The 12,763-nt window shown below is 59.8% G+C and overlaps 1 protein-coding gene across 3 annotated transcripts in view; it reads left to right on the top strand.

The window, feature by feature from the left end:
* Nucleotides 1-8,675, top strand: part of CSPG4 (chondroitin sulfate proteoglycan 4) — a 35,316-nt gene extending 26,641 nt beyond the window's left edge. For all 3 annotated transcript variants that reach the window (XM_004276336.4, XM_049705387.1, XM_033440124.2), the window contains 5 exons: nucleotides 1,351-1,549; nucleotides 1,629-1,763; nucleotides 1,863-2,029; nucleotides 5,476-5,659; nucleotides 5,977-8,675. In XM_004276336.4, coding sequence (XP_004276384.1) covers nucleotides 1,351-1,549; nucleotides 1,629-1,763; nucleotides 1,863-2,029; nucleotides 5,476-5,659; nucleotides 5,977-7,805 — 2,514 coding nt within the window. In that variant the 3' untranslated portion in view covers nucleotides 7,806-8,675. The remainder of the gene's footprint in view (nucleotides 1-1,350; nucleotides 1,550-1,628; nucleotides 1,764-1,862; nucleotides 2,030-5,475; nucleotides 5,660-5,976) is intronic.
* The last annotated feature ends 4,088 nt before the right edge of the window (nucleotides 8,676-12,763 follow it).

Genomic DNA, 12,763 nt, shown 5'->3' on the forward strand with positions numbered 1-12,763 from the left:
TGAAGAAAGCTCTTTCAGACCCTTAAGGGTGGATTCCAACTGCTCTCTACTCCCACCGCCAGCAAGTGAAGGCCACCGCTTGGCTGGCCGATCCCCTGCCTCTTACGCTACTGCAGAATAGTGGTGCTGCCATCCAGCAGAGGTGGAAGTTGAGGCCCAGAAAGGTGACGAGACTTCTCCAGGGTCACAGTAGAAGTCACTGGTGGAACAGAAAGGGTGTGGCTTGACCAGGGCCACACAGCAGGGTAGCAAATGGGCAGGGCCTTGAATGATGACTTCTAGAGTGTGGACTCTGGGTCAGCAGCAGCCATGGAAGGTTTCAAAAGAAGGCTGACTTGGGCTGCCTGTGACATGGGGCTCTGGGAATCTTTGGTCGTGTAGGATGTGCCTGTGGAGAGCAGCCCCGTGGTGGGGAGGCCAGCAGAGGTTAGGTTTCAGGCTAAGGGCTGCCCTGGAACCACAGTCAGATGGTGCTGTGTAGCACTTCAGCCACCAGGTGGTGCTGTCCACCGTGTTTGTGCCAGGAGCCCGGTGCTAAAGCCTGGCATCTATGCCTTGCCGCCTTCTTTCCAGAGCTCTGGCTGAGGTCAGCCTTGGGCTGGGGGAGGGAATCCGAGAGGGCTCAGTTTTCCAGGTATGGGAGCCCCTCCCCAGTACTGCTCATAAGTTGCTGACCCAGCAGGACCTGTAACAGGACCCTTGGAACAGGAACAGGATCCTGCCCTGCTCGCAGGTGGGAGGCTTGAGGGGGGCTCCCCTTCACTCTGAGCGTGGGGTGGGGCTGCCTGCCCCCAGGAAGCCTTCACCCACCTGCCTGGGGGCTCGTGATTGCACTGGAAACACCTGGGCCCCCATCCCAGGGCTGCTTCAGTGCTGCAAGACACTGGCCTCTCCAGCTCACCAAGCCTCCCACCCCATCCCTCACCAGGAAAGGGAGCCCATTTCTAGGTATCCTGGGCAGACAAAAATCACGATTCCCATCGTGTGCCAGCCCCTGCCCAGACTCACCATGGAGGGTCTGAAGGGAAACCCCTGCCCTGCCAGTGAGCCACATTGAGCAGCACTTTGGGTCAGGGTTGGGGATCTCTGGGGAGGGGGTGAGAGCTGGGGTCTTCTTGGGGTTCATGAGCTGGCCTTGACGGACAAGCAGGACTAGAGCAGATGGAGAGCAGGGAGCTTGGGCGTGGGAGCCCTGGGCCAACAGGGGAAGATGAATGAGGTGGAGGGCCCTTTGCACAGGGGAGCCCAGATGGCAGTGTGGTTGGAGCCCTGATGGTGGCCCCAGGGCCAGGGAGGAAAGAAGTGGGTAAGCTTGGTGGGGGCAGAACCTTCGCACGCTTGTATCCCCAGATGTGGGAGGGGGCCACTGTGCCCATCCCTCCGGAGGCCCTTAGGGGCACAGACAGCGACTCAGGCCCCGAGGACCTGGTCTACACCCTTGAGGAGCCCAGCAACGGACAGGTGGTGCTGCGGACAGCGCCGGGCGCCGAGGTCCACAGCTTCACCCAGGCCCAGCTCGACGGCGGGCTCGTGCTGTTCTCACACAGAGGTGGGTGCCGAGAGGTGGGGGTGCCCCAAGGATGGGTGCCGGCGTGGGCCAGCGAGACTCAACTCCACGTTTGTCCTAGGAGCCCCGGACGGAGGCTTCCGCTTCATCCTATCTGATGGCGAGCATACTTCCACTGGACACTTCTTCCGGGTGACGGCCCAGAAGCAGCTGCTCCTCTCACTGGAGGGCAGCCGGACGCTGACCATCTGCCCAGGTGGGTGTGCCACGCCAGGGGCAGACTGCCTCCCCAGCAGTCACAGGCCTTGCCCTGCCTCCTGGTCAGAGGCTGACCGTCCCCTTTTGCCTCTCGCAGGGTCCATCCAGCCACTCAGCAGCCAGAGCCTGAGAGCCAGTTCCAGCACAGGTATCGACCCCCACCACCTGTTCTACCGTGTGGTACGGGGGCCCCGGCTTGGCCGGCTATTCCACACCCAGCAGGGCAGCACCGGGGAGGCCCTGGAGAATTTTACTCAGGCAGAGGTAAGGACCACTCTCTACAGCCACCGCTTAGACTCCATCCAGCGTCGAGTGGCCCACTCTGCCCCTGGACACACATGTAGACACGGGTACCAGCTCCAGCCTCGTTGGCAGCTACTCCCTGGGGCCGCCGTGGTCCAGGTTCTGCATGCCCCGCCCTCCAGGAGCTACCAGGCTGGTAGGGCAGATGGGGCTTAGCGTTCCAGGGGGAGGAAGAAGGATGCGGGGAGTCAGGGCTATAGGGTCCCAGGGCAGGGATCAGGTTCTGGGGCTTGGCTTCCAGAAGGAACTGCTGTTGGACCCTAGGGGGCTGGAAAAGGCACACTGCATAGGGGACCCTAGACAATCCAGTGGCTGGTGAGGGGCAGTGTTTGGTCTGGAGGGAATAGAGTTTGAGATAAAGGCAGCTGTTGGGCTTGTGGGCAGAGGTGTGAGCCTGGGGCTCAGGTCAAGAGCCAGCCAGAAGCAGAGTGGGTCCTGAAAGCAGACAAGTGGACAGAAGCAGCCGAGTAAGTCAAGCTGGGAGTGGAGCTGCCATCCATCCGTCGTGGCAGCTTCAGGACACAGCTATCCCAGAGCACAGCAGAGGCCACCAGTGAAAACTAGAACTCTCAGCCGTGGGAAGAGGCAGACCTCTAGGCTGCCTCTGCTGGCATCACAGAGCTCTCTGTGCTAACTGTGCCAGTGGGGCCAGCAGCCATCGCTTAAATTAAGGCCCCTTCTAAGTGCAGGAGGTACCAAGCATTCCAGGGCAGCCTTGGATCTCCCTGAAGGCGGAGTGGGGTGGGGGTGGTCTTTCAGGCATGGAGAAGGAAGTAACTTGAACGAGGGTGGGAAGATTTCTCAGGTCGCCGACATCAACATCCCCCAGGCCTGGGTTCTCTGTTCGCCCAGCTTCTGCCATGGCTCCCTTCCTGCCCCTCCCCACAATGAAATATTGAGCAGGCTGCAGCAGCTGTGCACCTGAATCCCTGGGAGGCTTTGTCATCGGATGCCCAGGAAGGGGGAGGGAACAGGATGAGCCCTTCAGGCCCCTCCCCCACCCTGCAGTGCTTCCCTCACACCCCAGCAATCTGAAGGACTGAATTGAACGGCCACCAGGGGGCCAGGCTGGCAGCGCCCCCCGGGGAAGCTGGGAGGAGGCTTCGTGGCAGACACACCCTCCCCCCTTGGAGAAGTGGGCAGGGCAGGACTGGGTGGTATCTGACGGTGCCACTGTGCCACAATACTCTGAGCTGGGTAGGGCAGGGACCAGGTGTCCCCATTTTACAGATAAGGAAACTGAGGCTCACGAAGGTCAGGTGACTCTATTTAGAGCCCATGGCTAGTAAGAAGCAAAACCAGGGCTATGCCTTCGGACTGCTAGTCCAAGATTCTTTGACCAAAGCACACTACTGATTCCCAGAGGTCAGGGACCCCTCCCCACCTTGCCTGTGACTTACTTCATCCCCAGCCAGACACCTCCCACCCACAAGTAGCTCCTGTACGCAGGCATCCAGTCTGTCACCCCCACTCCTGAGGGTCTCCGTTTCCTTCCTGCCCACCCGTCAGCCTGAGCCAGAGGTTACAGCTGGCAGTCCTTGCGGGCCACAGCTGGCCCACAGATGTGTTTTTATTTGGCCTGCACATGCATTTAATATTTTAAAATTAGGGGATATCACACACCAAAAAAAACCAAAACCCTGATTTCCGTTTCTCAAAAGGCCTGTGTTCCCTCTTCCGGCCATCAGCTGAAGAGCGGCTACCCCTTCGACTGGGCTCTGCTCCCCTTCTCGACCATGCAGGGCTCCCCACTTCACCACAACCCCGCTGCTCCTAGAATCTCCTGCACACCGTGACCCCAGTCGGCTTCCATCTCACTATTGCATAAGTCTTGTTTTTCTGAGAGAAGGAAAATAGTTCCCTGTGTCTCCTAAAAGGGGAAAACAGAAGATAAGCCAAGAGGACACACTGGGATTAGAAGGGGGAGGGAACGGATTTCTTGATGGAAGTGGAGACTATTCCTTGGTGTTTAACAGCGGAGGGCCCTAGAGAACAGTGGGTGTGGCTGGAGTGGAGTTGCCATGGGAGGAGTTGGAGGAGGTGAGGTCATGGGTAACGGGGTCACATGGGGTCTTTGAAGCCAAATGGTGGTGAGCCATTTCACTGTCTGAGCAAGAGAGACAGAACCTGACTTTCGTTTTTAAAGACTCACTCTGATTTTTGCATGAAGGACAAACTGTAGAGGGGGGTGGAGCAGGGGCCAAAGCCAGGACACAGTTAAGAGGCTCTTGTGGTAATCCAGACCAGAGATGATGGTGTGTGAGGGGAGGAGAGGAATCAGGGGTGACTCCAGGGTGTGGGGCCTGAGCCACTGGAAGAACAGAGCTGTGCCCTCTGCAGTGGGAAGGCTGGGAGAGGTGGGGCAGGTCAGGGATTGTCTGGGACATGCTGAGTTTGAGATGTCCCTCGGACATCCTCGAGGAGCTGCCCAGGAAGCAGGTGGCTACGAGCCTGGAGTTCAGGAGAGCACAGCCCGGGCTGGAGATACAAATAAGGGGGTCATCTCATGGCTGGCATTTGAGGACATGAGACCCACCAAGAGCACATGGGCAGTGCCTGCAGATAGAGTCTCAAGGCCAAGCCACAGGCATTGCGGAGAAGGGGAGGGACCAGCCAGAGCATCTGTGAAGAAGCGACTAGTGAGGTTGGAGGAAAACCAAGGGAGCAGAACTTCCTGGAAGCCATCGGGTGGGCTGGGGGAAGGAATGCTCAATTGTGTCCAGTGCCTCTGAGAACCAGCCGCCGGGTCCAGCAACACAGAGGCCATCGTGCCCTTGGTGACAACAGGAGTGGAAGCCTGGGTGGAGTGCACTCGAGACAGCACGGGGGAGAGTATAGACTATTCTTTTTGGATTTTTGCAGCAAAGGAGAGCAAAAGTGTGGGAGGTGGGACAGCAAATGTTGGTGTAAAAAGTGAAGCCGAGAAGTTTCTTCTTTATGGTGGGCGGATAGCATAGTTGCGTAAGGATGGGAATAATCCGTTTGGGGGGAAATTGATGCCATGGGAGAAAGACAGGAGTTGGTAGAAGCAGTGTCTTCACTAAGGAAGAGGGTAAGGGATTTCATGCAAAAGAGGAAAGACCTGCTGTCGAGAGAAGCACGGATGGAGCATTGCTTTTCCCAGGGGCTCAGAGATTTGAGGTGACTTGCCCAAGGTGGCAGAGCTGGGGTTTGACACAGGCATCTGGCTCTAGAGCCTGGCTCTTCACTGTCACGTGACTGTTTTCTGGCGACCCACTGAGTTGGTGAGGGAGAGCATGGGCTACAGACATAGAGCGAGGCACAGTGGGGAGATCCTCCAGGGAGGCTGGGCTCCGAGGGGCTGCCAGGGAGACCCAAGTGCCCAGTGCTCCTGGGCACCATGGGCTGGACCTGCCTCTCGTCCCAGTAATGGGCTCTCCCCGCAGGTATATGCTGGGAATGTTCTGTATGAGCACGAGATGCCCCCCGAGCCCTTCTGGGAGGCCCATGACGCCCTGGAGCTCCAGCTGTCCTCACCACCTGCCCCTGACATGGCCGCCACCCTTGCTGTGACTGTGTCTTTTGAAGCTACCTGTCCCCAGCGCCCCAGCCGCCTCTGGAAGAACAAAGGTGAACAGCATGGTGGGATGGCAACGTTGGGGGGGCTGGACACTGGGAGAGGCCCAGATAGGAGGGGACACAAGGCCAAGGTCAGCAGCTCATGTCAACTCCCAGGACCTGGTAAATTATAGGGAGGGTGGGCAGGTGGGGAGGCTTTGAGGTCAGAAGGAGGGACACGATCCTGGTCCTCCTGGGACCCTGAGCCCCAACCTGGGGTACCTGGTCTGAGGAGGGAGGGACAAACCCGGCCTTGGGGACCCTAATCTGAGGGTCCATGGCTCTCCCCTCAGTGGACGGGACCTTCATAGCCTGTGTCCCACCCCCAGGTCTCTGGGTCTCGGAAGGCCAGCGGGCCGAAATCACCACAGCCGCCCTCGATGCCTCCAACTTCCTGGCCAGCGTTCCGGCCCCCCGGCGCTCAGAGCACGATGTGCTCTTCCAGGTCACACAGTTCCCCCAGCGGGGCCAGCTGTGGGTGTCCGAGGAGCCCCTCCACATCGGGCGGCCCCACTTCCTGCAGTCTGAGCTGGCCGCAGGACAGCTTGTATACTCCCACGGCGGCGGGGGCACCCAGCAGGACAGCTTCCACTTCCGTGCCCACCTCCAGGGGCCCGCGGGGGCCTCCGTGGCGGGACCCCAAACCTCAGAGGCGTTCGCCATCACAGTGCGGGATGTGAATGAGCGGCCGCCGCAGCCGCAGACCTCCGTCCCGCTCCGGCTCACCCGGGGCTCCCGCAGCCCCGTCTCCCGGGCCCAGCTGAGCGTGGTGGACCCAGACTCGGCTCCGGGGGAGATCGAGTACCAGGTGCAGCGGGCCCCCCACAATGGCTTCCTGAGCCTGGCAGGGGCCAGCCCGGGGCCTGTGACCTGCTTCACTCAGGCTGACGTGGATGCAGGGCGGCTGGCCTTTGTGGCCAATGGGAGCAGCGTGGTGGGCATCTTCCAGCTAAGCGTGTCTGATGGGGCCAGCCTGCCCCTGCCCATGTCCCTGGCCGTGGACGTCTTGCCCTCGGCCATTGAGGTGCAGCTGCGGGCACCCCTAGAGGTGCCCCAAGCTTCAGGGCGCACCTCCCTGAGCCGGCAGCAGCTCCGGGTGGTTTCCGATCGGGAGGAGGCAGACGCAGCCTACCGCCTCACCCAGGGGCCCCGGCATGGGCATCTCCTGGTGCACGGGCAGCCTGCCACAGCCTTCAGCCAGTTCCAGGTAGACCAGGGCGAAGTGGTCTTTGCTTTCACCAGCTTCTCCTCCTCTCACGACCAATTCAGCATCCTGGCACTGGCCAGGGGTGCCAACGCATCCGCCACGGTGAATGTCACCGTGAGGGCTCTGCTGCATGTGTGGACAGGTGGGCCGTGGCCCCAGGGTGCCACCCTACGCCTGGACCCCACTGTCTTAGATGCAGGCGAGCTGGCCAACCGCACAGGCAGTGTGCCGCGTTTCCGGCTCCTGGCGGGACCCCGGCACGGCCGCGTGGTCCGCGTGCCCCGGACCAGGACAGAGCCCAGGGGCGGCCAGCTTGTGGAGCAGTTCACCCAGCAGGACCTTGAGGACGGGAGGCTGGGGCTGGAGGTGGGCAGGCCGGAGGGTAGCTCTCCTGGACCTGCCGGCGACAGTCTCACTCTGGAGCTGTGGGCCAGGGGTGTCCCTCCTGCCGTGGCCTCACTGGACTTTGCCACGGAGCCTTACAACGCAGCCCGGCCCTACAGAGTGGCCCTGCTCAGTCTGCCTGCTCGGACAGAAGCAGGGGAGCCAGGGAGCAGCACGCCCACTGGTGAGCCAGGCCTGGCGGCCTCCAGCCCCACGCCCACCGCGGCCAGGGGGCGCTTCCTGGGCTTTCTCGAGGCCAACATGTTCAGCATCATCGTCCCCGTGTGCCTGGTCCTCCTGCTCCTGGCACTCATCGTGCCTCTGCTCTTCTACCTCCGCAAACGCAACAAGATGGGCAAGCACAACGTCCAGGTGCTGACTGCCAAGCCCCGAAATGGCCTGGCCGGCGACACGGAGACCTTCCGCAAGGTGGAGCCGGGCCAGGCCATCCCCCTCACAGCGGTGCCTGGCCAGGGGGCCCCGCCGGGGGAGCAGCCTGACCCAGAGCTGCTGCAGTTCTGCCGGACATCCAACCCTGCCCTCAAGAACGGCCAGTACTGGGTGTGAGGCCTGGCCTGGGCCCAGATGCTGATGGGGCCAGAGACAGGCTTGCTCAGGCCCCGGCCCCAGAGAGCCCTGGGGACACCAGGGGTGGAGGGTGCTGAGAGGAAGCCCCAGGGGTCCGGGACCAAGTGGAGTCAAGAGCTGCAACCTCCCCAGCTCACTCTGAGCCAGGAGAACTGCAAGGGGCCAAGGGCAGAGGCAGGCTTGGAGTCAGTCCCCTGCCCTGGAGCTAGTGTGGGCTGTCAAAACCAGAGCCACTTCCTAGATGGTCAGGACTCTGGGTCCTGGGTCTGTGACCTTGGGTAAGTCACACCTGACCCAGGCTGCTAAGAAGGCAAGGAGAAGAAAGGGAAGGGAGGGACAGATGGGGATTCCTGGCTTTTCCGCTCCAAGCCAGGCCTCCCCTCATCTCTGCCCCAGGACTGAGAGGAAAACTTTTTCCCTTGGTTTTTTAGGGAGATGGTATTTCCTGGAGCAGAGGGCAGGAGGAGAGAGTCCTCCCACTCTCTAGAAGGCATAAGCCAGTGGAGTAATGTATCCAGGGTGTAAGGTGGGGGGGTTGCTCTGGGATGGGTTTATTTAAGGGGCATTGCAAGGAAGCTATTTAGCAAGGTGCTGAGCTAGCCCAGACTGCTGGAGCCCCTGGGGTGAGGAATAGAGGAGGGTCTGAGGCCAGCTCATTCCCAGGGCCCCGCCTTGATGGGCTGATGGCTAGACAAGCATGGGTCTGTGGCCCCAGAGTGGGCTGGGCTGGGGAGCGGGCAGGGTCTCAGGCCATGGGCCCCCGCGGTGCCTGTGCTCCCCTGAGGACTGGGGCGGGTACTTGGGGACACTCGGCTCCATGGGGCCTGGATAAACGGTGCTTCTGGATAAGAGGTTCTGGACAGCCGTGTGTTGTTTGTCTGACCGTGCACTGGGCCCTTGGCCACACGAGCCTGCACTCCACCAGGGTAGGCCATCCCGCCAGACCTCAGCCACCAGGAGAGATGGGGCCCGAATTCCCACCTGTGGCCGCACCGCGCGGCTTGCAGGATCTCAGTTCCCTGACCAGGGATTGAACCCGGGCCACAGCAGTGAAAGCCTGGAATCCTAACCACTAGGCAACCAGGGTCTGTTCCTCTCTATTCATCTCTCAAGAGGTTGGAGCAGCAAAAATGAGGAGGGAGGGGGACTTGGGGATCCCAAGGCTGGGGGCAGAGGGGGACCACCAGAGGTGCCTTCCCTCAGCTCCCTGGAGATTTTCACAAGGCAGATTTCTGCTGGTCTTTACCCTTCCAACAAGAGGACCAGGAGTGCTGCTTCTCAAAGGCAGAGCAAGCAGCAAGGGTTCTGAAAAGTCAGCTGTCCCTGTACATGGCCTGAGAGTCCATCATGTGGTCAGCGATGGACCTGAAACACAGCATCCTCAGAAGGCCCTCGAGTTGCCGAGGAGCCACCACTCTCTGGTCCTTTCCCTCTAGAGGGTTTCCCAGGGTCATGGGCAATGGAGACAGATTCTGGGTCCCAGGGAATACCCCAAGCCCTGGAAGCAGGTTGACGTCCTCAGAAGAAAAGCAGCTGGAGAGCTGTCTGTGCTCTGGGGGGAGGTGGGAGGGGGTGGCTGAGGCCTGAGCACAGCTGCATTGGGGGTAGAGAGCACCGGCCAGCTGAGCGGCATCACCTATCCCTTGTGCTCGACATCTGTAACACCTGAACCGAGAGTTAGGGCAAGGGAGAAGATTCCCTCTCCCATGGTGCTGCCCCTGGACCACCCCTCCCCACAATGCCTTTCGCATTTCAGCATCCAGCCTCCTAGAGCCTCCCCCACGCTCAGAAGTTTCGGGGAGGAAACCCAGAATCCTGGTAGATCCCTGCCGGAAGGGCCCCCAGAGAACCAAGTGGGGATTGAGAAAGAGGAGAAGAGGCTTGTCCAGAGTCTTACACAGCAAGGCAACCATAGAGTAGACCAGAGGCACAGCCAACTCCTGTTGCCACACCGAAAGCCTCCGCCTCGTGGAACGTGGCCAGGACCCATAAGTGGGGGGCTCTGCAGAGATCCCTCCATACCCAGAGCTCGCGATCCTGGCCCCAGCTTCCTTTACAAGCCTGGTCTCTCCAGCACACCCCAGGCCAGCCTCATCCAGAGGCCCTGCCCAGGGCATCTCTACGCCACACCCCACACTCTGCCCAGCTTCTCCCGGGAGCTCAAGGCTGCATCCTCAGGGCCCTGATATCTGGGGCCGGTCTCCACCCAGGGCGACGACCAGTTTCCCGGGGAGAGTAAGCCGAGAAGAGGGTGATAGACCTGCCAGGCAGGATCTGGCCTCAGCTCAGGTTTCTCCAGAGGCCTGATGACACCCTCTCTGTTCACATGGCCTGGCCTGGCCTGTCCCCGGTGACCTGGCACGGGCTGACACTGATCCGGCCCCCCTCAAGCCTGGGCTGGACAGTGGGCAGGACCTGGGAGAGGGTCTTTCACTGGGACACCAACCTCGGAACCCATTCTAAATGCAGGGCCTCAATTTATTAGGTAAATACCTTGCAGATTTCAGATATACACCCCAGGCTTAAGGAGGTTGCTACCCACCTTACAAAATAACTCACCATTCGTTCCTTTAAGGAGCTGGTTCCTCCCAGGCGCTGAGGATAGGAGCCAACCTATGCACAAGTGCTCAGGAATGTCCAGGAAACTCTGACCCTCTTACACACACACACACACACACACACACACAATGTGCACTTGTGCTCACAGCTGTGCACTTACAGACCTTCAGAAACAACACAGAGATCAATACTTTCCTATGTCATTCATAGGCACACACACACAGGTGCACATACAAACTTCAGAGTTAAGTGCTCCTTGCCTATGGCCTTCCCACAGTCCCAGGAGCTGGCCACGTTGGGCCAAGGGCCAGGATGTCCTGCCCATCACCAGACCCAAGTTGACATCAGCAGAGCTGGGAAGTGACCCCACAGTAAGGAGGATGGTGAAGGGGGTGTGGGGAACAGAGTAGGGGTTGCCAGAGAAGCCCAGATTCCCAGGTCCCCAGCTTGGAAACCCTGCCCACCACCCTCAATGGTTTAGCCTCTTGGGTGCTAAAGGTGGGGTTCCTTTTGAGCCCCTCTCCTCATGCTACGAGCTGGCCCTTTAAGTGGAGTTGCTGTGGCAGCTGTGGAACCCATAGAGCTGGAACCATTGTCCTCCAATAGGAAGCAAGAGAAATGGTCCTCCTCCTCCTCCTCCTCCTACCCCCCGCCCCAACCAACCACTCCTGACCAGTGGGAACTGCCAGGGGTGCTAGCATCTTCCTCTGGGCCCTGAAGATTCCAGATTTTAAACGGATAGAGGTACCTGGGCAGCCCCCCCAGAATTCTCTCTTTGGGTCTCCTGTTCTCCTGGGTTTTGGGGGTTTTTTTGCTGTCAGTGGCTTTTATTGGAGTTGGGCACGGTTCCTGCCCTCGTGGGGCTCACAGTCTGGTGGGAGGGACGGGTGTGCAGACAGGAAGTTATGACACAGGGCAGTTTGGCATGGCGCAAGCATGGGGCTCTGTGTGAGCAGCTGTCCCTACTCTTATCCAAGAGGAACACAGGGAGTTCATGCAGCGCTGTCAGTCATCTAACCACCATAACACAGCTGCCCTTCCTGAGGGCTCCTCCGGCCGGGCACCACACCTTTGGTCACTGGGTCCTGATGCTGCTGCCACTGGGTGTGTTAGGGGTATACATAGCATCCAGGCTATCCTCCGAGGGGTGCTGCAGCACCTGGGGTTGGCAGCAGTGGGGAGCTCATACTGCCCGGGGCCGAGGAGTCAGAGTTTGCAGAACTTGGAGGCCACGCTGTGCTCGCTGGAGAGATGGGGTACACGGATGATGTCACAAGTGAGGGAGCCCCGCAAGTGAGTGGAGCCAAGATGGAGGCCAGACGTGCTGGACCCCTCTCTCTACAGCCCCTGTCCCATCCCGGGTCCTCTCATAGTTAATGCCATCCCTGGGTAGTTACCGCTAGGATTAGTCAGGCATTTTTGGCAAGGGCATTTGGTGCCAAAAATGCTGTGGGAGATGCAGATAGAAATTTACCTGGCCCTTCCTGAAGAAGCCCAGACATGCCAATGAGTAACTACCACACCATGTATGCCCTAACCCAGCGGCATGAGCTCGCTGGTGCGGGGAAGCCCAGAGTAGGAGGGCAGCTGGCTCTGGCTGCTTCCTTCTCTCCTTACAGAGTGTCGGGCCTTTCCGTGGAAGGAGCAGCAGGGGCTAACGTCAAGCATGACCAACCTACCTCCTGCTCACATTTCCATTCTCAGTGCAATGAGGTACAGTATTTAACTGATAGCTGCTGTCCTCATAAAACATGCCAACTCCTCAGAGAGCCCCCTGTGGCCACCAGGATAACTGGTGGGTTGTGCTTCACATTTCAGATGTCCTAAGAGCCCCTAAAGACAGGAGCAGCCCTTGGTTACATCAACCAGTGGCCAAGAAGGAATTTTCTACCCAAACGCAGCCTCAGCTGGGAGCTGGAAGAGCTCCCCGGGTCCCCAACACGGCGACTGCCAACTCTGGTAGCCCAGAGCCTAGAGCTAAACCCAAGGCTTCCTTCTGATGCCTTGTAAGTTCACAGAGGGCTCAAGTGTCAGTCCTGAAGCCCAAATTAGACGGGTTGTCTAAGTCCTTGAAGCAGAGGAGGGTGAGGCCGGCAGCCAGGTCCGATCCAGTGGGGAGGGTCTGCAGGGAGTTGTCCACTCCCACCCTTACCTCCCAAAGACAGGTCCCTGGACAGTGCAGCAGCTCCCTGCACCCTGCCTTCTGCAATTCAGCTGGTCTTTCCCTCCCAGGCCCCTCCCTGCCTGCAGAGGGAGGGACTAAGGGAGGGGTCCAGCCAAGGTCACTAGTCAGTGCATTGGGTCTCCCCCAGGGCAGAGCAACAGCAGCAGAGGAGTGGAGAAGCTGCTGTCCGGCCCAGGCCTGATCAAGAAGGGAA

The sequence above is a fragment of the Orcinus orca genome, chromosome 2 (assembly GCF_937001465.1).
Source record: "Orcinus orca chromosome 2, mOrcOrc1.1, whole genome shotgun sequence".
Lineage (NCBI taxonomy): Eukaryota > Metazoa > Chordata > Mammalia > Artiodactyla > Delphinidae > Orcinus > Orcinus orca.